Source organism: Pyxicephalus adspersus, chromosome 4 (assembly GCF_032062135.1).
Source record: "Pyxicephalus adspersus chromosome 4, UCB_Pads_2.0, whole genome shotgun sequence".
Lineage (NCBI taxonomy): Eukaryota > Metazoa > Chordata > Amphibia > Anura > Pyxicephalidae > Pyxicephalus > Pyxicephalus adspersus.
Window position 1 is genome coordinate 53947945 of NC_092861.1, and position 23479 is coordinate 53971423.

General features: G+C 36.5%; 1 protein-coding gene across 1 annotated transcript; it reads left to right on the forward strand.

Annotated features, from left to right (window-relative positions):
* The first annotated feature begins 4188 nt into the window (after window positions 1-4188).
* TMEM44 (transmembrane protein 44) lies at window positions 4189-23408 on the forward strand. The gene is made up of 10 exons (XM_072408206.1): window positions 4189-4568; window positions 5657-5783; window positions 8597-8690; window positions 9056-9219; window positions 12766-12852; window positions 13181-13351; window positions 14350-14496; window positions 15150-15251; window positions 16326-16493; window positions 22337-23408. The coding sequence occupies exons 1-10, from the start codon at window positions 4414-4416 to the stop codon at window positions 22490-22492; spliced, it is 1371 nt and encodes a 456-aa protein (XP_072264307.1). The 5' UTR covers window positions 4189-4413; the 3' UTR covers window positions 22493-23408.
* The last annotated feature ends 71 nt before the right edge of the window (window positions 23409-23479 follow it).

Sequence of the window (23479 nt, forward strand, 5' to 3'; positions counted from 1 at the left end):
TCCAAGCACAAAACGATGATCATCCCAGGAACAGTCTCCAGTGGAAGAACAGGTAAAGGCTTTATACGGCCTTTTCTTAAACCAAAAAAGCTTGATGAATGTTAGTCTTTGTTTTAGTCTTTTATGTATGAAACTCTTGTCATATTCCTCTAACAAGCCTGTGTAAGGCTTAGTCTACACAGACTGTTTCTCCAACGTTTAACCTGAGGCTTTAAAAGCCCATGTTTGATATCCCCATGAATTCCAATGGGCTAATCTACACCAGGATGTTTTCTTGATGCACGTTTCTGAGCTTGCAAGGTTTACAAAAATTTAAACATGGGAAAACGCCCAAAAATGCTCCTATTGAATTCAATGGAGGCTTTTACAAGCCTTTTAAATCTTTTTATGAAAGCTTTCATTGAACACAATGGGACTTTTATAAGCGTTTTTAGCAGGATTTTGGAATCTGGAAGCCTCCTTTAATAAGGAGACTCCCAGATCTCCACCATCCCACCGCGAAGAATGAGTACAGGGGTTAACGAGGCTTTAATTTATTGTTAAATTATTTAATTTTGTGTGTTTAGTGTAACTTTTCTACTTTTCCTTTTTGACAATGAAAACTAGAGGAGCTGTTACAGATACAGAACACATGTCACAGCTCCTCTAGGGCTGCAGGAGTAATCAGGGGAGCGGAGCTGTCAGCATAGCAGAGCTCCGCTGATTGCTCCCTGATTGGTTGAGGAAAGGGAAATCCTAATGATGCTGGAGGTGTCATCAGGGTTTCCTATATTTCAGCCAATCACAGAGCACTGGAGGTGAATAGGGACAAGTCTCCCCATAGTGTTGAATGGCTGAGAAAAGGAAAACCCCAGCCAATCGCAAAGCACTAGAGGTGAATGGGGAGCCTTGTCCTCATTTAACCCCCAGTGCCCTGGGATCCCTCACTGTCAGGAGGAGTCCCACAGCTGTGACTCATGTCATGAATGCAGCTGTGGGAATCATCCTGTCATTGTGGGATAACCTGTAAAAAAAAAAAAAAATAGTTTTAAACGTGATGGGAACGTTTATATGTGTTTTTAAAACCGTCTGTGTAGACCCAGGCTTAAGTAAGAATCTTGGGTATGTATAGTGGCTTTGTATGTTGTTGTTTTTTTTTTTTTTTTTTATTATAATCTGGGACAAAAAACAAGCATTTTTTTTTGTTTGATAAAATATGAAAGTGCAATTTTATTATTATATACACATGCCTTAAAATGGTTCTCATGAGAGGAGACTGTCTGCCTGAAGGAAACACTAACTCAGGGAGTTTAAAAGGTGTTAAAAACCTAGAGGTCCCTCACCAGACTGCACCTTGCCACATGGACAAATGATGTCACCTTTGTGGGATCTCAGATAGTCCAAGAAGGTCTTTTTTTAAAAAAAAAACTGACTAATAAATTATCATTTTTGTTCGTCAGTACATATATTAGGTTGGGGAAATCCAAATCCATGTGTAATTTTATGTTAGGTTTTGTCATCATGCTTTTGAAAAGGGAAAGATGGCGCCTAGAAGCCTTTTAAACTTTCTTCTTTCATATGGACAGTTGTGCAGGATTAGAGGAAAAAATATATTTGTATATAAGGATATATAAAACCATTTAAAAAGTTATAAACTGCTAATCAAATCAATATTTTTAGTGTTATGGAACTAGACTAACATGGGAACTTGCAACATAAGCTTCACCCTGCAGAATATACTAGACATTTGTCAGGTAAGGTTCAGCTGCAGAAATCCCACGTGGCACCTTTCCAGTGCCAGATCACTTAATAAGCTAAAAACTTTTAGGTGCAGCACAAGATTTACACTGCAGCAAACATTTAAAATTTGGCAGTTGAGAGCTTGCTGCATACATACTGTGTAGCCTATTACCAGTGCCTGTGCATTCTACCAGGTTGCAAACTTTAAGAAAAATGCAGAATGTTAAATGTTAGAAATTTGAAACACGTGTGTTGGAAACATTACTCTGCCAAAGAATTGTGACAGGCCAAGAAGGGTTGCAGGAGCTAGTAATCTTGGCAAGTATTATCTCGTTTCAGGTGTAGTCATTGCTAGTCTGGGACTGGTTTATTTTTAAAGTAAACTAGTCCCTACTACCAGAAGACAGGTAGATTTGTCTCTTCATAGGAAAACCACCTGCTGCACTGAAGGTCCTCTAAACACACTGGTTACAGGACAAACCAGAAGCTCCAGTACATACTGTCAATGCTGCAGCTTTGGCATCTGGCTTAAAAACCTAATTATTCTCATTTCTAGGAGTGTCTTCTTCAGCCCTGGACCCGATGTAGCCAGGCGGCAACCTGGTTTGATTTCTGCCAGCAGCTAATCCAGACCACTTGGTTAAAAAAAAAAAACCCTCAAAAGTGTTACTTAGGCAGCCACTTTCACTGCTGCTGCTATTTTTCTGAAATTGGAGTTAACAGGTGGAGAAATTTGTGCCTGGAAAGGTACATGTGTGATTTTTCCTAAGGGAAGGTTGGAGTCATTGTTTCACCCAACCTTGCCTGGCTAAACATGGCATGGAGTCATCCACCCCTTGCCCCAGGGAGCTACCAGATGCTCTTGCCAAGTGTGGATCCTGTTTACATATTTTTACATATATGAGTTGCAAAACAGCTTATGGGTGTTTAGCCTTAAACATGCTCCTGGGAGCATTGACCAAAACATTTTTTGAGTAACTGTGGTGGAGCTCAGGCCATTGGAAAAGCAGTAGTTTGCTACTAAAGTTACAATTAGTTGCTACTAAATTAGGAGGAGATTTGTAGATGTTTTTATCTTTACCTGCAACAAGTCAGTGGTCATATGATCAGAAAACAACACTGATTTTGCATTGCTTGTTTGTGGGGCTATGGCAGGAGGAGGTGGTACAAGAACAGGGCTTGTACAGAAGTAGGAGTTGGCACCTGCAGCCCACTCAGGCTGAATATCCTCCAGGATGGCACATGTATACAAGCAGCCACAAGAAGGTTTCCTGTGACTCCCATCATCAGATCATGCTAGAGATGGGCCTTTACAGAAATAGTGCTGAGCAGGGCTGTAAAGGAGGAAAAACCCAGAAACAGGTCCAGTAGTATCTTTGTCTTTTTGCAAGATGCACAGGCTATATGTTTGCATGTTTCTGACCAAACCGAGTCCATGAGGGTGACATGTGGTCCCGATATGTGCTTAGAGCCCAGCACTGTGCAGGTTAAGTGGCATTTGCCAGAGCACACTGAATTGGAGGTTCACTACTGTTACCCCTTTCTCTTAACAAATACCAGCAGGTTTACACTGAGCACATGTGACAGACATGAAGGAGTTTGGAGTGCTTGTATTAAACATTAGGCTGTCTGTAACATCATCCAGCATGACCAGTTTGGCAAAGGGTCAGTGATGGTCTTGGGTATCCTTGGTGATCCATGTGCCAGCTATTGGTACCCTGACTGCCATCAGGTACCAGAATGCAATCCTTAGACCCATTATCAGACCTCATGATGGAGGCCTGAGTTTCTCCTGGTGCAGGAAATGCCCAGCCTCATGTGTCCAGAGTGTGTGTGAACTTCACAACAAGTTGGATCACTTTGTCTTTTCAGTTTTGTATTTTGATATCCAATGTCATTTTAAATTCAGCCCTCAGCAGGTAATTATTTTGGTCATCAAGTATTTCATTCATTGAAGTCTGATATGCGATTACAGTGTTCCCCTAATTCATTGAGTATTGTGTATGTCACGACAGCTGCTGTGTTTTTGTCAGAGACAGGTTTGCTTTAAATGCATACCTCTATAACAGCAATACAACAGACAAATAAATGCAAGCTGATATATTGTTGAACTGCTTTGCAAATGCTAGTTTCCTGGTATTTTCTGTCTTTAGCCCAGAACAAAGGTACAGCCAGACAGCTCTCATTTTAAGCAATGGTAGTTTACGAATTTCTTTCAGGAGATGGTTCTGTTTAAATGATGGTATTTATCATTCATTGTAGCACTTTTAGCATTTTAAAATCAAACACACCAGCTGCTTGGTAGAACAGGAATAAATTCATTATTCAGTACAAGTCAGTTTTGAGTGATAGGTGGGGAAATGGATTCAGGTAAAGTAGCACAAGGTAAGATAGACTTCCTGCTTGACCAGGGTTTCTGGGCAGGGCTTGGAGCCTGAAGCACTGAGGTGTGATTGTGTGTCAAGTCTATTTCTGCAGAGCATTCAGTGTAAACATCACATGCATTTTACAGCAGGAAACAGGCACAAATAATGCTCCCTGAACACAGACAAAAGAGAATGTAATACATGTACACTGTACTTATTGTCTGATAGCACTTTCCTATCCTCCTGACTCTAGGAGAAGCTTGCAGCCAGGATGCTCTATGGGCCAAGTCCAAGGTGACCTGTCATAAGGTACAGCGACCTTTCACACATGGATGGGGTCAGAAATGTCACCGTTCAGGAAGATCGTGACACGGGATTGTGGAATTTGGATTACCTGACCACCTGCTTTGCAGAAGAGAAGATCTGTGTGTCGTTTGGATTGTGGCTTCTGTCCTGCTTGTTCTGGTTTACTTCATTCTCCTTGTAATGCAAATGGTTTTTTTTTATTCATTGATATTAATGTTTCTTTGCCTAAAATGTTTCCATTTTGCTTTGTTAACAATGAATGCTTGATCAGCCTTAGAAACTCTCAATGTAATGGCACCAGCAGTAGGCTTGACTACCTGTAAGAGTCCAACTGCTTGTTAGTAAGGAAATTAACTATTTTACATTTGTTTGGATTTTTTTAATAATATATTATTATTACATGTGTAATACATGCAGTTTGATAAAGACAGATGATAAGCGAGGGTTAAATTTCTGCAGCCTTATGGCTGAGACTAATTAACTCTGTGGCTGCTAAATATATCCAACATGGCCAGGGGAAGTGGCTCTGTGTAGTAGAGAAGAGTAAGGTGTGTGACATAACCTGTATTATGTGCTTTGTGAAGTCATTCTTGGCCACAATGCTAAGCAAACACTTGTCATATGGCTGCTCCACATCACACAGGTGTAGGAGAAATGACTGCATATGTGCTTACTCTGCCTTCTATTGTTGATAGAAGCAATGGCCCTCATTAGTTAAAGTTCTCCAAGGCTGGAGAGAATACACTTTCATCAGTGAACCTGGGTGATCCAGCAAACCTGGAATGTATCTGGTCCAGGATTGAAAACATTTGTTAACAAATAGCTAATGAATTTTAGGAAATCCATTCCAGGTTTGCTGCATTACCCAGCTTCATTGATGAAAGTGTATTCTCTCCAGCCTTGGAGAACTTTAATAAATCAGGGCCACTGACTTAAAGGCAATGTGTTAAAATTCAATATATTCCCTAGGCCGAATTGCCTGCCTTATTGTGTTAAATGGGCCTCATACATTGCAATAATTGTTTCTGCTTTGCTGTCCTAGCACTTTTGGAGATCATAAAAAAAAAAGAAAACGCAAAAAAAGTTAATTAAACTGAAAAGTTTTTTTTTTTTTTGGTTTTGGTGGAGCTGGGTGAAAAATGTAGTGCAAAATAACACTTAATGCTAATGAATCCTTATGAAGTGGATCACATTGAGGGGTCTGATGATGTACAATTTTAAGAACCTCTGTAACTAACTGATCTTTGAATTTCATTTCTTTTTAGGCATTTCTACTTACGTTGCAAGACAAAATCCAGGGATGAGGAATCTGTATTTTGGAATATTTATAGCTTTTTTGGCTCCATGTGTAACACAATTGGATCCCTTCTGTCGAAGCAGCTCACAATCCAAGTATATGCATGAATTCATATATTGCTTTTACATTTATAATATGTTTATTATAGATTTTGTTCTACATTATTATTTTGTTAATAGTGTAACCTACCACATATAAATGTATTTCTGTTTAATACAATAATGCCACAATGTGAAGAAGGGAAGTTCTTTTTATTGCTTTACTAAATACAGATCAGAACTTGTTCATCTGTACATACAGTGTTCAGGTTGGTGAAGGGTACAAAAATAAGTCACTGTCCACCATCCCTAGGGTAACCATTTACATGGGCAATAAAATTAAATCTGGGACATGTTGAAATGTGAAATGTTGAAATGTGGTTAAACATTATTTTAACAAAAAAAGGTTCCCATATTAGAAAAAAAATATATATACCCAACCAAAAGTCTAAATTTTATTTGGAAAGTTTTCCTCATAAAAACTGTAGTAAGATCATACTTTGAGAAAGAAAGCATTTTTAATACGGTGCTAAAGAAAGCAATGATAATTTGATAAAAATAATAAAAAAAGGTTGTAGGAGTTTACAAATTACAAATAATAGGGGCTAGATATAATGAAGACAATTATATATACAATCTACAAGCAAGAATAGTTTTTATGAACAGTGATTACAACTGTAGCTTTCATAAAATAAAAAAAGAGCAAGAATTTGGTTTTTAAGTTTTACCAGAGCTTTGCTGTCACTTTGACAGCTGGGTGTTCCGCCCTGTCAGGAGCAGTGTTAACACTATTTATACAAAATACATGGATGCCATATATTCTGTAACTTTACTGCTAAATCTCATCTCTCATGAGTACTAAAGACCTTTTCTTCTAAAGTAAGGCTATGTACTAGTGGGGTGCTGAGTAGTTCCTGGCTTTGCCCCCTTTCAGATGAAATAGAAAAATGAGTGTGAGGGCATATGGCAGCCTAATATCTTAGTATGTAACTGTGCAAATATCAGGTCTTTGCGATTCCTAAAACTGTTTTTCTTTTAATGAGAAGCTGTGATGGCAGAGGCACAAGCAAGTTTCACGTCGTTGGAGTTACGGGCCATCATGAAGTTTTTGTTTCTCCAGGAAAAGTCCGCAAAGGACATTCACACTGAGATGTCACAAACACTGGGAGAAAAGTATCCTTCCTACAGCACTGTCAAAACCTGGATATCTTGTTTCAAGACTGGGCATTTCATCGTTGAAGATGAGCCCCGCAGTGGGTGCCCCCCCAACCTCAACTGACCCGGCAACCTGCGATGCTGTCCATGAGCTGATTATTGAGGACCAGCGAATATCCACAAAAAAGATAGCCTAGATACTTGACATCCCACGGGAGCGTGTTGAGTTTGTTATCACCACTATCCTAGACATGCGCAAGCTTTCAGCTAAGTGGGCGCCGAAATGTTTAAACAGTGATCAGAACAAGGAACAGGTTGAAGCAGCCAAAGCTGTTTTGGCCCATTTTTAAGCTGCACAGGACTTTTTGGCTAGAAGGATGAAACCTGGCTCCACATCTATGATCCTGAAACCAAGGAACAGTCAAAGGATTGACGCCACAGCAGGTCCCCGCAGCCAAAGAAGTCACGGCGTTCGTTTTCTGGGACAAAGACGGCATTCTGTTGGTGGACTACCTACCTCAGGGTTCTAGAATCACCGGACAGTATTATGCTAACCTTCTGGACCAGCTGAAGGAGGCAATTAGGACAAAAAGCCGTAGAAAGTTGACAAAGGGGATGCTTTTTTGCAGGACAATGCACTTGCGCACACGTCCAACGTTGTGGCTGCCAAATTGAACACCCTTGGGTTTCCATCGGTCCACCGTCCCCCCTACTCACCTGACCTGGCCCCTTCGGACTATTATGTTCCGAATTTGAAGAAACACCTTAAGGGGCAACGTTTTGAGGACATTTCTGAAGTCAATGCTGCTGAGAGCTGGTTTGCAGCCCAACCAAAGGACTTTTATTTGAATGGTCTAGAAAAGCTGCAACTATGCTGTACCAATGCATCAGTTTCAGGGGGGAATATGTTGAATAAATGTGTTATTTCATAACTCTGGCAAACTCTTCTTTCTGGGCAAAGCCAGGAACTTCTCAGCACCCCTCGTATACACATGCAATAATTGTTGTTAGAAAATGAACGATTAACAACCGATCAACAATTATTCTAGATTATTTTGAAGGATCATATCCTGCACAATTCTGTACGTATGATGAAACGTTCATTCAAAAATTATCCACCAATAATGTACACACATTAGATACGAATGTTCAAACCATGCAGGAAGTGACATGTACAGGAGAAAGTGTATTACAGAACAATCCACAATCACTGAACGACCATACATACAATAGATAGCAAACGATCGCCGTCCAATCCGATCCCCTGGGATGGTCGTCTGTTTCCAACGACATTCCTTGATCATTGTTGTCCTTGGCCAGTCAGTGTGCACTTTTTTTGTTAACAATTATCAGACGATCAGTTGTTAGTTGTTCATTTCCAACGATAATTATTGCACGTGTGTACGTAGTCTAAGAAATAGAGACAAATGTGAAACAATTCAGGAAATCCAAGTCTCCTTTCTCCTGTTTGTTAAACAGATATCAGATTGTGTATCATATGAGAGTTACTTTACGTGAAGGAAAGGCACTGAACATAACATTCTATATTAAAAAAAACAAAGTAAAACCTGTCCTAACTCCTTATACTGCAATGTTTAAATTGTTCTTCATATAAATATGTAGACAATTGAAATGTTTAGCATTTCTAGGTAAGCATTTTTTCAATGTTTAACTTTGGGTTTTAATGTATTTTTATCTTGATGTTTTGTTAACAGATCATCACTGGAGCTTATCTGGCATTTTCAGATGTTATAAACTTTATATTAACTTTGTTTCCAGTATGCAAGTCCAGGTACCCAGTGAGAGCAAGTACGTTACACCATCTACAGCCTAATATTTAAAAAATTGTGTTACTGACTTTCACTCTACTTATATATGATCTGTACAGTTACTGTTAACTAATGAATACCATATTATTGCAAGCAACCTAATTTATATTTCGGTACTTTTTTAGTTTTATAGTAGGAAAGGGTGACAAGATAGGTGAAAAGTTTACAATAACAAATAATGCTTTTTCAAAAAATCAAATAAAGTAGCAAGTACATAGGAACTAACTCAATACTGTTTAAAATGTAAAGTTGAAAGGCACACACTGTGGACAGATCTGATGTTTTTGTTTGCTAAAACATGACATACAATCACACATTGACATACAATTTCTTGTTATTTTATAGGTCATCGGCTTTCCAGACGAAAAAGATACCGCAAACCGGCCCTGTCTTCCCTATCATTCTGTATCATGATAAGTTTGGCATACCATTCTCTACATGTAAATGGCCCCCTGATTCCTGAAGTGTCTCATGGCCCTCAGAGAAAGCTGCTTGGGAGCGTTTTGCAGGTAACTATGACTGGCTTCTGTACAGGGAAAATATGTACAATGTATAGGCAGTTGGTGAACCAATGAAGGCGCATGGAGCAGAGAATCATACTGTACTAAGGTATAGCATAGGAACCATGGTCAGCAAGAAAAAGATATGATTTGGGGTGGTAGCAGAGGCCCGAAGAGTGACAATTTAAATCTAAGTGAACACATGACACTTTACCCTAGTTAAGGTATTTTAATAAATTGTTTGAAGGTATATATGGTTGGTGCGTGTTGTGACTAATGAGATCAGTTATGGAGTATTTGTTTGGATCAGGTTTCCAGCTCTTGGAATTCATTTTACTAAAACCATGTATAGGAAAATATCAAAGGCTTGAAGTCAGTGTATTTTATTTCTGCTAAGGATCTTTTCTGGATATTATTACATTTACTTAGAAAATATGTGAATCACACACTGTTGAGTTTCACCACTGTGAAAACAGGGAAGAGATTAAACTAATCTTTTTGCAGAAATGCGTTATTCATAGGTCTTATTTGCTGAAGAAATGCCTGCAGGAATCATTTAATCACAATCCAAAACAGGCCTCTCTTCATCTCTGAGACATACCATTTACTTATTATCTGTAGCAGCTGTCAGCAGTATTTAATGAAGAGGACTTTCATTCTTTCTACCTGTACTCCCTTGATATTTCATTTTTCATTAATGTTGGTGTAGCAGCACAATGATGTACCAAGGCCAACACTATTTGGTAACCTTGGTCATTCAAACATGATTTCTGCTCCTTGTGATCCACAAATAATTGATGCCTATAAGGCCAGCCAAATTTAGCAATGTCATCATGTGTTGGTTAACTTGAACACAACTCTATTACTCATCTGCATACATATTTTTTGTTAGGAACATATAAGTCTTTTTATTTTATACACTGTGTTAAACTTTTGTTTTTATCTTTTAAAATTATTATTTATATTTTTTATGTTACTGTAATTGTATGTGACGGTTATAGTATTAAGACTGAAGGATGTAGTTTTGACCTTTTTTTTTGTCCTAGAGGCCTCCAGCTTCCCTGTCAATAATATGTCATAGCTGCACAGTGGTCACATAATCAGCAGGCACTATTACTAGTTCCCAATCATCAGTGGGGCTGGGGCTGTCACCCATGGCTGGGATGCAAAGCTAGTATAAAGTGTCATCTGTTGGCCATTATTATATATATACAGCCATATAAACATTTTGCCATTAGACTGTAAATAAAGCATCACTTTATAGCAGACAGTCTTAGAAGAACAGTAATGATATGTAGAACAGTAATTCTATGGACCACTATACATGATGGGCATGTTGCTTTATAAATACTTCATCTATTGACACCTTCTGAATAGGGATCTCTGCACAATTCTCACATTAACAGTCCCCTTGTTCCTGGTGCTCCTTTGTCGATTGGAGCTGTGTCCTACTGCTGTACAGCCAGGCTGTTGCATTGCATTTCAGAACCATGGTCCGACTATCTGGTATTACAACCTTGCCGGAAAAAGTTGCCAAATGAAAAAATTAAAATAAAAGTGTTTAATTGAGCTACAATGCTGCAGAGGAGACATCACCATTTATAACTATTGGTGTGATCATGGCTCAAAATGTGGTAATACCAGTGCTGTATTGCACACTCCTAATGCTGCTGCGAATCCAGCAAGCAGTTTCTTAAAACAGACATATTTATTTTACTAGAAAAGAGAAAAACAACCTGACCATTTTTACCTGTATTAATGTATTTAAAATATATGTTTTGCCTTTGCCTGAGGCAGCTTGCATACCTGTGATTTTTCTGTATGGTTAAGAGTAGAGTTCAATGTTAATATCTCTACCTAGCTTACGTCTGCATTTATTGTGTGACTTTACAGAGACGCAGAACCTGTATTACCACCTTAAAGGGCAGCACTGCAGGCATGGGAGTCCAGCAATGATTCTTTCTTCCTGGGGAAATAACACACACCTATTTACACAAAAGTCTAATCAGTTGTCAAATTTAGTTTTGCCATTGGATTTATAGTATGCCTTCCAGTTTTACTGCAGCTGGTGAATATTATGATCTAGAAAGAAAAGCCAGTGATAAATACGTTTTACAAACCTGTCATATACAGAATGATCTAATAAGAATTTATACTTATATACTATTATATAAAGTGCATTGTTGTACAGAGATCATGGAGTCAATACCCTACCTGTCTCTGCAGCAGTGAGCGCACAGTGTATATGGCATAGGATAGTACAATTGGAGCTGGCTACATCAGGTCCAAGGAGAAGGTATAGAGACCACCCAGAAAACAATGGAATACAATATATCATAAGGATAAAACCCCTGCAGGAGAAACAATCAATAAATTCAGTACTACAAGCTGGCAGCCACAAGCAAAGTCTCCTTTCATGTTTCTTGTGTTTGAATTCTATATTCCAATTATCTTAAATGTTTACACAACCATAGGGGAAATAATAAAGCTCAGCTCCAGCCAACACCATTTGTGCTGGGAATTAAAAATAGAAATGCATGAGCAGTAATTATATGTCAGATTTTGTACCCTAACTCAACGGGGAATGAATCTTCACTTTCTTCCCCACAGATTGAATGTAAGTCTCTCTAAAAGCGAGAGGAAAATCGCCTTTTTTTACGGCCAAAGATTCCACTCTGCTCTTGTTAGGTGACCACTGTAAAATTTTAAATTTGCCATCGCTTGCTTAAACAGCCAGCATTTTAAACATCCAGGGGGCATTGTATAGGCTTCACTAGATTGTTATAACCTAGCTTATCTTCCATAACCATAGTTTATTAATTGAAAAAATTTGGCTGGAATTCTACTTTACTAAACATGCATAAAATGCAGGTTGTGATTTTAGGTTCCTACAAGTTACTTGTATCTGTGTGGGATCAATTTATAAATTTTTCCCCGGTCAGTTCGCTCTAGATTTGTTCATAATATCTATTTATACAGTTAGCTTTCCCTAGTGTGACCACTCTGCACTTTTGAGATTGCCCACTAGGTGGCAGAACAGTCATTATTTAAATAGGAACTGAAATTAGTTGTAGAGAGATTCGACCATCTATCAGCGAATTTCAGACTAATTGACTGGGAAATAATTTATAAATAGAGCCCTATGATATATTAAAAAAAAAAAATATATATATATATATTAAAAAAAAAATATCTATATATATATATATATATATATATATATATATATATAATATATATATATAAAAAAGATGGAATTTTTCTTGTGCCTGGAGTTCAGTGGGCACATGGTCTTCTGGTGCTATATTCTGACTTTGAGAAGTCTTGGTTCCAAGTGATGAAACTACAATCCAAAACTTGATATATTGGGTAGAGGAGCTGTATTCTGGAAAGAATCTCTTTTTCCTTTAATCCATAGCAAAACAGTGATGCCAGTATTAGTCTTTGAATACCGATGTAATCTTGAATCCCATGTCCCTAAAATGGCAAATTTTTTTCTGTTCTCTACTTGCATAGAACAAATAGAACTATTGATCCATTTTCTTCTTCTTGCAGGAGCGTATAGATGTTGTTGGATTTACTCTGGGGATCATTGCGGTCCTTGTGTCCTGGACAGTCCGAGTACCTGTCATCACAAAAGTAGTAAGAACAGATTATGTAAATTAAAAGTTTCTTGTTTCCCTTCCTGAAATTTTTTAAACTTCCTATTATTGAAAAGCTACAGATTTTTTTTTTTTCATATAGAATGATCAGCTTTTAAAGTGGACCTATCAATAACATTTTTACTTTTTAAGGTAGAAATTACCTTCTTTTTGAGAGGGGGCATTTTTTTTTAATCGGAAAAGTTTTTTTTAATCGGATGAAGTGAAACTTCCTAAAAATAACATAGAAAACAGTAAAAATGTGTTTTTTACTTTAAAGAGTTCATTGCGCTTTTGTCCCTCCTTTGTAACAATTTTATTATCCACAGTGTAAAGGAATGGTGTTCTCAGTAATCCAAGTCTGGGCTGTCTTCTTCTCTGCTTTGGCAAGCATTCTGTATGCTGCTGCCATCGTGTCACATGACCGGCATCCGGAGTACTTTGTAAGAGCAATTCCTTGGTTTCTTATCTCATTAGGCACCGCTGCCCTGGATATTGCTGTATCCTTTATCAAATAATTGTCTTCAAATAAACCCAGACCATGAACACAATTAAATTTCAGGATTATGTTTTAAGATCATATGGGGTATGACAATCAAGAACAAGTATGCCCAGTGACAAATATGGATTGTCTCTACGTACTATTAAACTGATCAAACTAGTCAAGTAATGGATTGTTGAAAAAAAAAAATGGAATGTAACAAATAGGAAAGGTATTGATAATGCATTCATGTAATTGTAAGAAAATTATTAGAATCAAGAATAATTTACACATATAAATTATATGAATTATAAAATAATTTTGTGGGTTTTAGGTGATCCATCACCAAGGTGTAAACACACACTTGGGGATACAATAATTATATTGTGCACAGTCATAAATGGATAAAAACTGATAAAAACAGTATCATAAAACAATTGTACAAATGCAGCCTTATCAATATAAAACAGACAAAATTCCTAGCTACCATCTTCTCATTTCTTTCTCCCTTCTGCCGGCCAACTGTCTTAGTCTGTTAGTCCACTTTTATTATAGTAAAGTTGCTGGGAATATCTAAGTTGACCCACCCCCTCTATACAAAAGACTTTTTATTTGAAGTAATTTGCATGGCCACAATTTTATGACTTATACCTTTTTCTAAACAAAGGTGGGAAATGTTATGTCCCTCTTTAAAATCCAACTTAACCAACAACTCTACTTTTGTCCATATGAGTTCTCCTATTGAATTCAGAAGTCATCACAGGAAGTCCAGTTTAAATACCAATTTGTATAAAGTTCTTATCAAGGTTAATGATGCTTTCTTTTCTTGAGATTATATATTTTTATATATATTTTACCCGTACCACAATCCTGTCTTCAGCATATTACACAGAAAGCAAGAATCATTATTAAGATACATATTCAAAAGACCTATGAAAATCCTGAATCTATTTTCTTTCCCCTTTGGTCTTTTCAGATAATATTACTTTACTTTCCTTAACAGTCTGATACTTGCAGCTGATATTCCTTTCCTGTATAATGAAAAATAAGAAGTTACAGCAAATGGGTCTTCTGATTGATTCCACACTTGATGCAGAAAACTGTGAGCTTCTAGCACACATAGAAAAAATTAAACAGGATGGTCTCAGAAATACAGACAAAGAGGTTTGTACAATTATTACTTATAGTGTATAAGTGAATTTTTTTTTGATGTGAGGTATTTTTTAAAAAAGTAATATTTTGAAGTCCCCAAAAAGTCCAATATTCATGTGTAGTGTCAGTATCACATGAGTTATGTAAAAATAAAGAGATTCTTTACAAGCTGTGTAGTATTTGACTTAAACATTTTATTAAATTTTAATGTCAGGATCTGTTCACTGCCACCCATACTGTATACAGATATGGTATTTATCAGTACAGTTCTATATTTGATAACTAAGAGACATGGTGGAGACACTGTCATGTATTGATCCACATGATTATCATCCAAAACCTATATGTCTGTTATATGATATATCTAATATTATTTCCTGTTTTTAATTTTTTATGTAGTGGGATAACCTTTTTCAGAAATAACTGTTTACAATACTTAGATGATTGTATTTGCACTACCATTGTTCAATGACTATAAATTCTATTAGTTGGGAAAGTCTAATACAGTTAATTAGTCCCCCCAATATTCAAAATAGGGAGATGACATCTAAGCTCTGCACAGGCTCATATGCATTCTCATGTTGCCTACTTACTAATAAAACAAAGCCTATATGCCTTATTATAATTCTCATCATTTACATTGTTTTTATGTTTTTCATTCACAGGACTTGTATTGGACTCCATTAAATATGCTTCCTAATAGAAGTACTAGCAAAGGTACATTTCTGGGACGTTATGTGAAGCTCAGCATTGAGCAGGTTCAAGAGGTATGTTATAAACTTAGTATGCCCTAGCAAAAACTATGCAGACATTCTTTAAATTAAAAAGGATCACTCTATGTTCAATGAAATGGGGCTTTAAATCTTGGTCCTCCTTTACACTTTCATATATGGGAATAGTAGCCCTCATTAAATTTATTGAATTCCCTGGACTTTTTTAATTGCAAACTATCCCTATCTATTTGTTCCCCCAAGGCTTGAAACATATAGATTTTCTTTTCACACCTTTACCGGGGGAGATAAACTTACAATGGTCAATTGTCTTGCATCAACCAACCGATAACGGAAGGCCTCAACCTCTCAGACATTGCTATATATAACAAAGTAGCACTCATACAGTACTCTGTATACATGGCATGTCCTTTTACACTAACCCCCAAGTAGACTTTTTCCTTCATCCTCTATGGAACTCTTTGGCCCTTCTTCATTCATTCATTAAGAGCTCCTACCTAAAGAAGTCCAAAAAAAACCAAATATAAACCAGAATACTACCAAGGTACTTGTTTTTATCTGTAAATAAATTTGAAAAAATACATTGAATTGTGTAGAAACCTAGGGGCAGAAAATGTTACTTGTAACTTTCAAAACAGTAATCAAAAGAAATTCCAATAAAATACATTTAATGTGGATTATTTTTAAAACTTTTTTAAAGGGAAATATTACATTGGCTCAGTCTGTATCCTTTTTTGTTTTTAAAGGTTAAAATATTTTGTACTTGTGAGTTGTTTGATAGGTCACTTGCTTTGAAATGATCTTGTGTAAAGTTGTTGGCCACCAGCAGATGGTGCTGTGTCCTCAAATAAAGTGTGTAACAAACTCTTTAATATTTAACTGCACAGAAAGAGTTTGCTACACCTTTTACACGAGGACAGCATTATCCACTCATGTGACATAAGTATAAACAGAGTTTTTTTTCTTGCTCTCATTTTCAGGTAAAAAAATTATTTGATTATACTGGAATTATATACAGTAAATATACAACTTACTATGACACACTTAGTCTCTGGACAGTTTGATTTCTCTGTTCACGAACATTTAACTTAAACATTTTTTAATATTTAGGATGGGGTCGGAGCAGTGAGGTTACCAGGAGATGGCCAGACCAACCCTGGGGCCATTTATAATAAGGACCCACTCTGTTACTTTAACCTGCCGATAAATCCTCCTTCTCGTATCGCACACCCCTCTTCCAGCTCTTCTGACAGGTCCTCTAACACAACTGATCTAGAGGTAAGTGGTCTCCTTTCTCTGTACATTATAGGAAGTTTCCAGGGATTAGCTACACATATGTCATTCTGTTATAGCACAATATTTCGACTCGAGGAAAACTTACATATTTTCTCTTCTTCTGACATATAAATATCTCCACATATAACTTTAACAGTCATATAGTATACGTGAATTTGGCTGATAATAAGTTGTTTTGTGAATATGCTCTGTTTGCTTTGTTTGAGTAAATATACATCTGATGAAATTTTAGGATTTTTTGCTAGAATAGATCATTTCATAAACTTAATGATTTAATATTTACATTGGGGGTGAGGAGCAGAGAGATCAGTGTTATTAAAAACTTTTATTGGTGATCAGCCAAAAATTTATAACTACCTTGGTGACTAGCAAAGTATAAAAATTATGTTGGTGATCAGCAGAAATAAGAATAACATTGGTGGTCATCAGAGCTTTGGAATTACAATGGTGGCAAACAGAAATTAATTACATGATTTAACAGTGATTAGCAGAGTTTACCAATTACTTTGCTGGTCAACCAGGAATAATAAATACATTGGTAATTAAAAGAGATTGCTAATGTGGAGAATAACAATTAGATTGTAGTCAACAGAGATTGGTTACACTGGTGTTCAGAGGAGATTGATAACCACATTGGTGGCCAATTGTCAATTGTATTGCTCTTCATAATGTTGACCGTATCTGTCCTACTGCAGTGTAAATATGTACAGCGCTGCGTAATATGTTGGCGCTATATAAATCCTGTTTAATAATAATAATGGTGTTAGCTTTCAGTACAGCCTCTAAATTTTTTTGCTACGTACACAAATCAGATGAGTCTCGTCCGATTATCCATTCAGGGCTGGTATCCGATGAGAATCTGACAAAAGTACAGCGCTTGTCCGACATCGTTCATGGATCTGTCCTGGCGAGTCCACGAATCACTGCAATACAAGTAAAGGGCAGAGAGTGCAGCGGGGGGTCGCTCGAGCGTTCTCCCCCATCCCCATAGAGCAGGCCACTTTAAACCTTTATGATGAAGACTCCATGAAATTGTGCAAGACCTATGACATTCAGGCTTCGATCTGGAAGGAAAGTAGTAGAAGTAAACATATCGGAAGTATGCAGGGGGCAGTTTTTGCCATTTGTTGGCTAAGTGTTTGGAAGAAGGTGTCCCTTTGGAAATAATTTATTACATATATTTAAATAACAAATATACTTTATATTTTGGGCTGTTTGCAGAAAATATTTTATCCGCCTAATGGGTTAATTTTAGGGTAGGGACCACACTTCTCCAGGGCCCTAACAGAAATGCAGGGGTGAAGAGAGCTGTAATGCTGTTTTTTTGGGGCCCCTACTTCATATTGGACAATAGCCCCATTTTGTCTAAAATTGCCCTTGTCTAATCTGCACCCCCCATATTTGGTGTACCTGGTGTACATGCACAGAGCCGTACTATTCATTCCCATGGATGGTATGTATTCATGTTGGCCCCCAGCCATCCAGAGGAGAATAGGTCATCCATAGGAATTATCATCATTATCAGACACAGACCTAGTCGGGATGTTTTTCTCTTTTTTTTTTTTTGTTTTTTTTTGTGGCTACAAAGAAAGGCTACACAGAGAAGAACTCAGATGTTGAGATAATAATCATCTTATTATATTGGTATTTTAGTGTGGACTACACAGTGTTGAGTAAAGTTTACTTTATTAACCTTAAAGCAAGCCTTCCTCATTACAGGATAACCTTTTCTCCAGTCCTGTACAATTGCATTATTTACACAAGATAGCCTAAGGTTATGCAATTTGCTAATCAAAAAATAGGAAATCTGGAACGAGTGTTATTATATAGCATTAGCACAATGTTTACATTGATTTGCATTTTAAAGTTCAAAAATAGCTAATGAGTCATGTTCAAGGTTTACATAATATACATAAACATTAACTAGACACTTTCCTATTTGATTTCTTGTAGTTCCACTAGAGGGCGCACATACATTAAAAAATGAACAACATAGCCATTGGGCCTGATTTATTAAAGCTCCCTAAGGCTGGAGAGGATACACTTTTATCAGTAAAGCTGGGTGATCCAGCAAACCTGGAATGGATCTAGTGCAGGATTCAAAACATTTGCTATCAAGTAGCAAATTACTCTGAATAAATCCATTCCAGGTTTGCTGGATCACCCTGCATGACTGATGCAAGTGTATCCTCTCCAGCCTTGGAGAGCTTTAATAAATCTGATCTTTTGTGAGTGTTTATTCACAGCTGATGTGTTGTGCATTTTCCAAAGCTAAAATATGCATGTTGTATAAGGGAAAATGTTGTATTTTGTAGGAATTGCAGTGTGGTGGAAGAAACTTCCTTTATTTAGTATTTATAGTGTGTTGCCTTATGTAGTGTCATGGAACGATTTAGATATATTCATTATTGCCCGCCTAAATGTTTATTTGAAACCAGCCAAATATTTTCCGGGTGCTGACATGTGCAAAATCTAAGGCCACCTTTATACCTTTAGGGCACAATAACACTCATTCATGTCTTTAACAGCCAAAAAATCTATCTAATGTAAAGCAGCATTCATTGCAAGTAGTGTGTTATTGTATAACATTGATTTCAATATCGGAGAAGGATCCTTACTCTTTGTGTTGATTAGTGCTTTCTGCAAAGGTTCAACCCACTCAGAGTTTTGGTTTCCAATCAGTTTAGAGTATGAGACTTAGAGAGAACTTGCTATAAAACCTACAAGACAAAGCTCAGTAATATTCATAATCATTTGTTATTTTAAAGTGAACTTTGACTTTTCCATTGAAAACATGTAACATGTTTATGGGATAGTAGGAACCCTTTGCGGCTGATACTTGCCTAGTATATGAGTGTACTCTTACCAACCCTACTAAGGGTTGAAGTGAACACTCCGTTAAAATTCCTGCCTCCATGTCAAAGTGCTTAGGTGATTGGTCAAAGAGTACTGAATTATGGGAGGAAAGTGACAGAGTTCTGAGGAGTGCTGTGTTCCATGGGTATCTGGTACTCTGAAAAGAATGGTTGGTGAGTGCTGAAGAGCTAAGTATCAGCAGCCAAGTGGGGGTTATACAGTAAATGAGTTATTGGGTCTGATTTTTTAAACCTCTCCAAGACTGAAGAATATAGATCATCATTGAACAGCCTGGGTGTAGTCGATTTTAGTCCAGGATTAAAAACATTTGTCAATTATCATCAAATGATTTTGAGGAATTCTCTTCCAGGTATGCTGGATCACCCAGGTTTTCCCATGGTAGTCTTGTTTTTCCAGTCTTTGGGAGCTTTCTTAAATCAGGCCCATTGAATGGGCAATGGACAGGCTCACTTTAATACAAAATGTAATATAACCTAGAGCAAATAATCAGAAGTCAAATCTGTACTTTGGATTTCATCCCTACATTTTGGACAAAAATTGCAAAAAGGATATCCATGTAAGTGAAGGATATGATTTCTACTACTGAGTTTATTTTAGGAATGAGGCATCTAAAGGGCTATTTGTGTTCTTATGTGAAAAGATACAAAACATTATGTTGTCTTGATACAAAATCTTGTGATATATCTTCAAAGACAAATGACAGTTTATAAGCACATTAGTCTAACAACAGAAATAAGATTATCTTGATAGAATGTTAAGTATCATGTATTTTCAATAGTCTAAAAACATTTAAATGTTTTATGGATGTTTTTTTTCTAAACATAATATAATACACAAAACATCATATCAATCCTACAGTTATGGCCAGTTCAGACTGATAGTTAAACAAGCGGTTTACTAGCATTTCACTGTTTAGGAAAGATGAAGTAGCTCCAAGCTCTCCTATCATTGAAACCAATTCTTTGCAGGAATAAAACAGATGGTGTGGATGCTTCCATAAACCAAAATATGAACACTTTCTAGGCACCTGCTTTTAAAGTAAAGAATGTGATTTGAAAGCATTTATGAGGAAGAAGTACAAACAGTTGACTTGTTTTTGCTTCCAATGCACCTCAAGTTCCTTAGCAGGGCAACCACAATGCTTGGAAATTGCACCTCTAGCATTTTTCATGCGTTAGCTAAAGTCCAGAAATCAATTTGAATTCCCTGTAACCTAGTGGTTGAAATTAGGCTCTTGGCAAGAGGCAATCATGATGCATGGTAACCGTTTGTATAAATAAGCCCTTACGGTTTGAAAACCAGTTCAAGGCTGGTATAGGGTGTTGAAATATTTTCACATAATGATGTACCAATAATGGTAAACTGTGATATATTATATATTTTTAGTACAGTACTTTCAGTTTCTGAGATCTTTACTCAGTTCCTGTGACCACTGAGATGGAAATGGCAGGACACACTATCAGATTTCAACTGCCACCTCTGACCCTGTTGAGAAATCTTACTTCGTTTGCAGTTACCAGGACCGGAAGCAAGATTAAATATTCTCAACAAGAAAATAGATGGCAATAAAATCCTGGCAGGGATCATAACCTTTCCCCACTGTAATCTAAACTCATAAATATCTGTTCACTTGAGTTATGTTAGACCTTTAAGTGTATCTAAAGCCAAAACTTTTTTTGTTCTTTTGCAATTGTACAATTGCTATAATATCTAATATAATAAAGATAACTGCTAAAACCATTATAAAACATTATTTACAACCTGGAAAAGATCAACATATGGGAGAATGACAAAGTCCCTATAAAAGAAGTACAGTATAAAGACAAAGGCACATAGAACATAAGTCATGTAATACAAAGATTGTAAATGAAAAGAAATAGCCAACATTTGGACTAGATGTTTCATCTGGCTCCAGTGCTTCCCAAGGGCAGCCAGTCTGTCTTTTGAAATGCTGATATTTTATTGCAAGGTATACGATTATCATATTTCAGCCTATTTTTAGTTTTTGTGCCAACAAAGAGTGTAAGTCTGTATTCTGCTTCATGAATACATGTGTGCAATGGAAAACCAAGCCACAGACCAGCCACCCGTCACAATTATTTCATGCTACTGATTCACTGAAACCATCAATTTCCATGGTCCAAAGGTTTGCATGCTCGGAAGAGAATGCATCTTATTGAAAACCCCAGAGAAAATCCTCTCGGGAAAGTGAAGTCAAGCTGAGAGTCCGGTTATGTTTACCCCTGGAGAAATACTTGATGGAAAATGTTTGAAGATTTGCCGAGCATTTTGTCTCCTTGACTCACTAAATAACCCTTTTTGGAAACTTTCTATATATTACATTTTTTAGGATTGGTGACTTAGTCAAAATATTATGAAATTAAATGTATGTTGATTAGAATTTTTACCTACTTTTGCCATCTTAGTTTATGAATTTCAACATGGGAACATTGGATATATATATGTATGTATGTATGCTGTTGTATGATATGTAATTACACATATACATTGGAGCAGCCATACTTCTGATTACATATGCAGGTTTTGTCTCTAGATTGGCAGCGGAAGGAACTTTTGTGTCTAGTGGCTCTATCTCGCAAAAGAAATCTATATATTAACCAACTTCGCTTCCTTCTTGATGAAAACCTACCCTCTAACTTTAACAGAAAATTAATATCCAGATAGCTTTTATTTCAGAATTTTGTCTATATGCACATTTATTTTATCTAATATAAGACACATTTTTTAGAAATTCGCTTATGGGATATATAACGTTTGGAAAACATTTTGTTTTCTTAATTGTGATGAATATATACAGGATATATCATATAGTATTCATGTAATTCTTGAATTGAGGATCAGTAACGTCAAATATTATTGTCTCAGAAAAAATAAATTACAATCCTTAAAATCTCCTATTAATCATATGACACTTTTGTTTTTTTCAGTGGGACTTTGAAGATTTAGATCAAAACTGGAATAAGGACTGTGATATTCCAAATATCCAGGAAAGTGACAGCTCCATTCTAAATATTGCAAATTTGAATTCTGAATGGCAGTTTCCATCCACCTTCTGGCCAGGAATTGAAAACCATAAAAATTGATGAATAAAAGTTATCACAGCAAAAACAGAAGAGAGGTTAAAATACAGCATATTAGTGTACTTTTCATTTGGCTAGTGATGTTTTTTCACTAAAGTATATCACCTTCACTGGCTTGAAAGAGTTTGACTGCATTTACTGTAAAGATTATGGCACATTAATATAAGATTTGGAACCCAGAACAATTTACATACCTTTCTTCTTTTTTTATACCCAATACTTTCAACTTTTTCATCAAATCTACATGCTTCAAATTAAATATTTTCTTACTAGCAAGTGTCTGTGTTTCTTAAAGAAAGCAAGATACAAAAATGATGTTGAATAACATGTAAATGTATTAGGTACAGAGTCCCTCTAAAATAGAAATACACTCTCTTTTTTTTTTTTTTTTTGAATGATGCATTCAATGATCTATGAGGCTTTTATATCTCTCACAGCTTCTGGGGTCAAGAGCTCTGCAAAAATCCTCCAACTTAGCTCCTACAAAGCCAAGCAATCAAGTCACACTCTTCCAGCTTTATTACAGCATATGGAAAATAAACTAAATATCTATCAGTGAGAGAGAGAGAGACACACAGCCCTAAAATAGAGCTAGAGTTTGGTAGTGTCTGGGAACTCAGGTGCCAGTATCTTGCTGTTGTCATCTCTTATCAAATTTTACCAGACTTGTTCACCAGTGGAGCTATGAATAACACATGTGCTATGTGGGTAACGAAACCAAGATACTGATGTACAGTAAATGTAAGTTTGATGTGTATCCTATTTCTGTATTAACTATATTAGAAAAGAAGGAAACTAAGGGAATACTGGTAAGGAATTTAGCCTTATGTCAAAAATGCTTCTTACTATAATCCTTACCTTTAAATGTTTTGTGTTGTAATAAAACAATTACTGTAAAAAGTTGAATGTGTTTTTTAAAATGCACAATATATACCGGACAACATTTGTAAGAAGTTATACATTAGGCATTTATAAAACTGGGAATTTGAC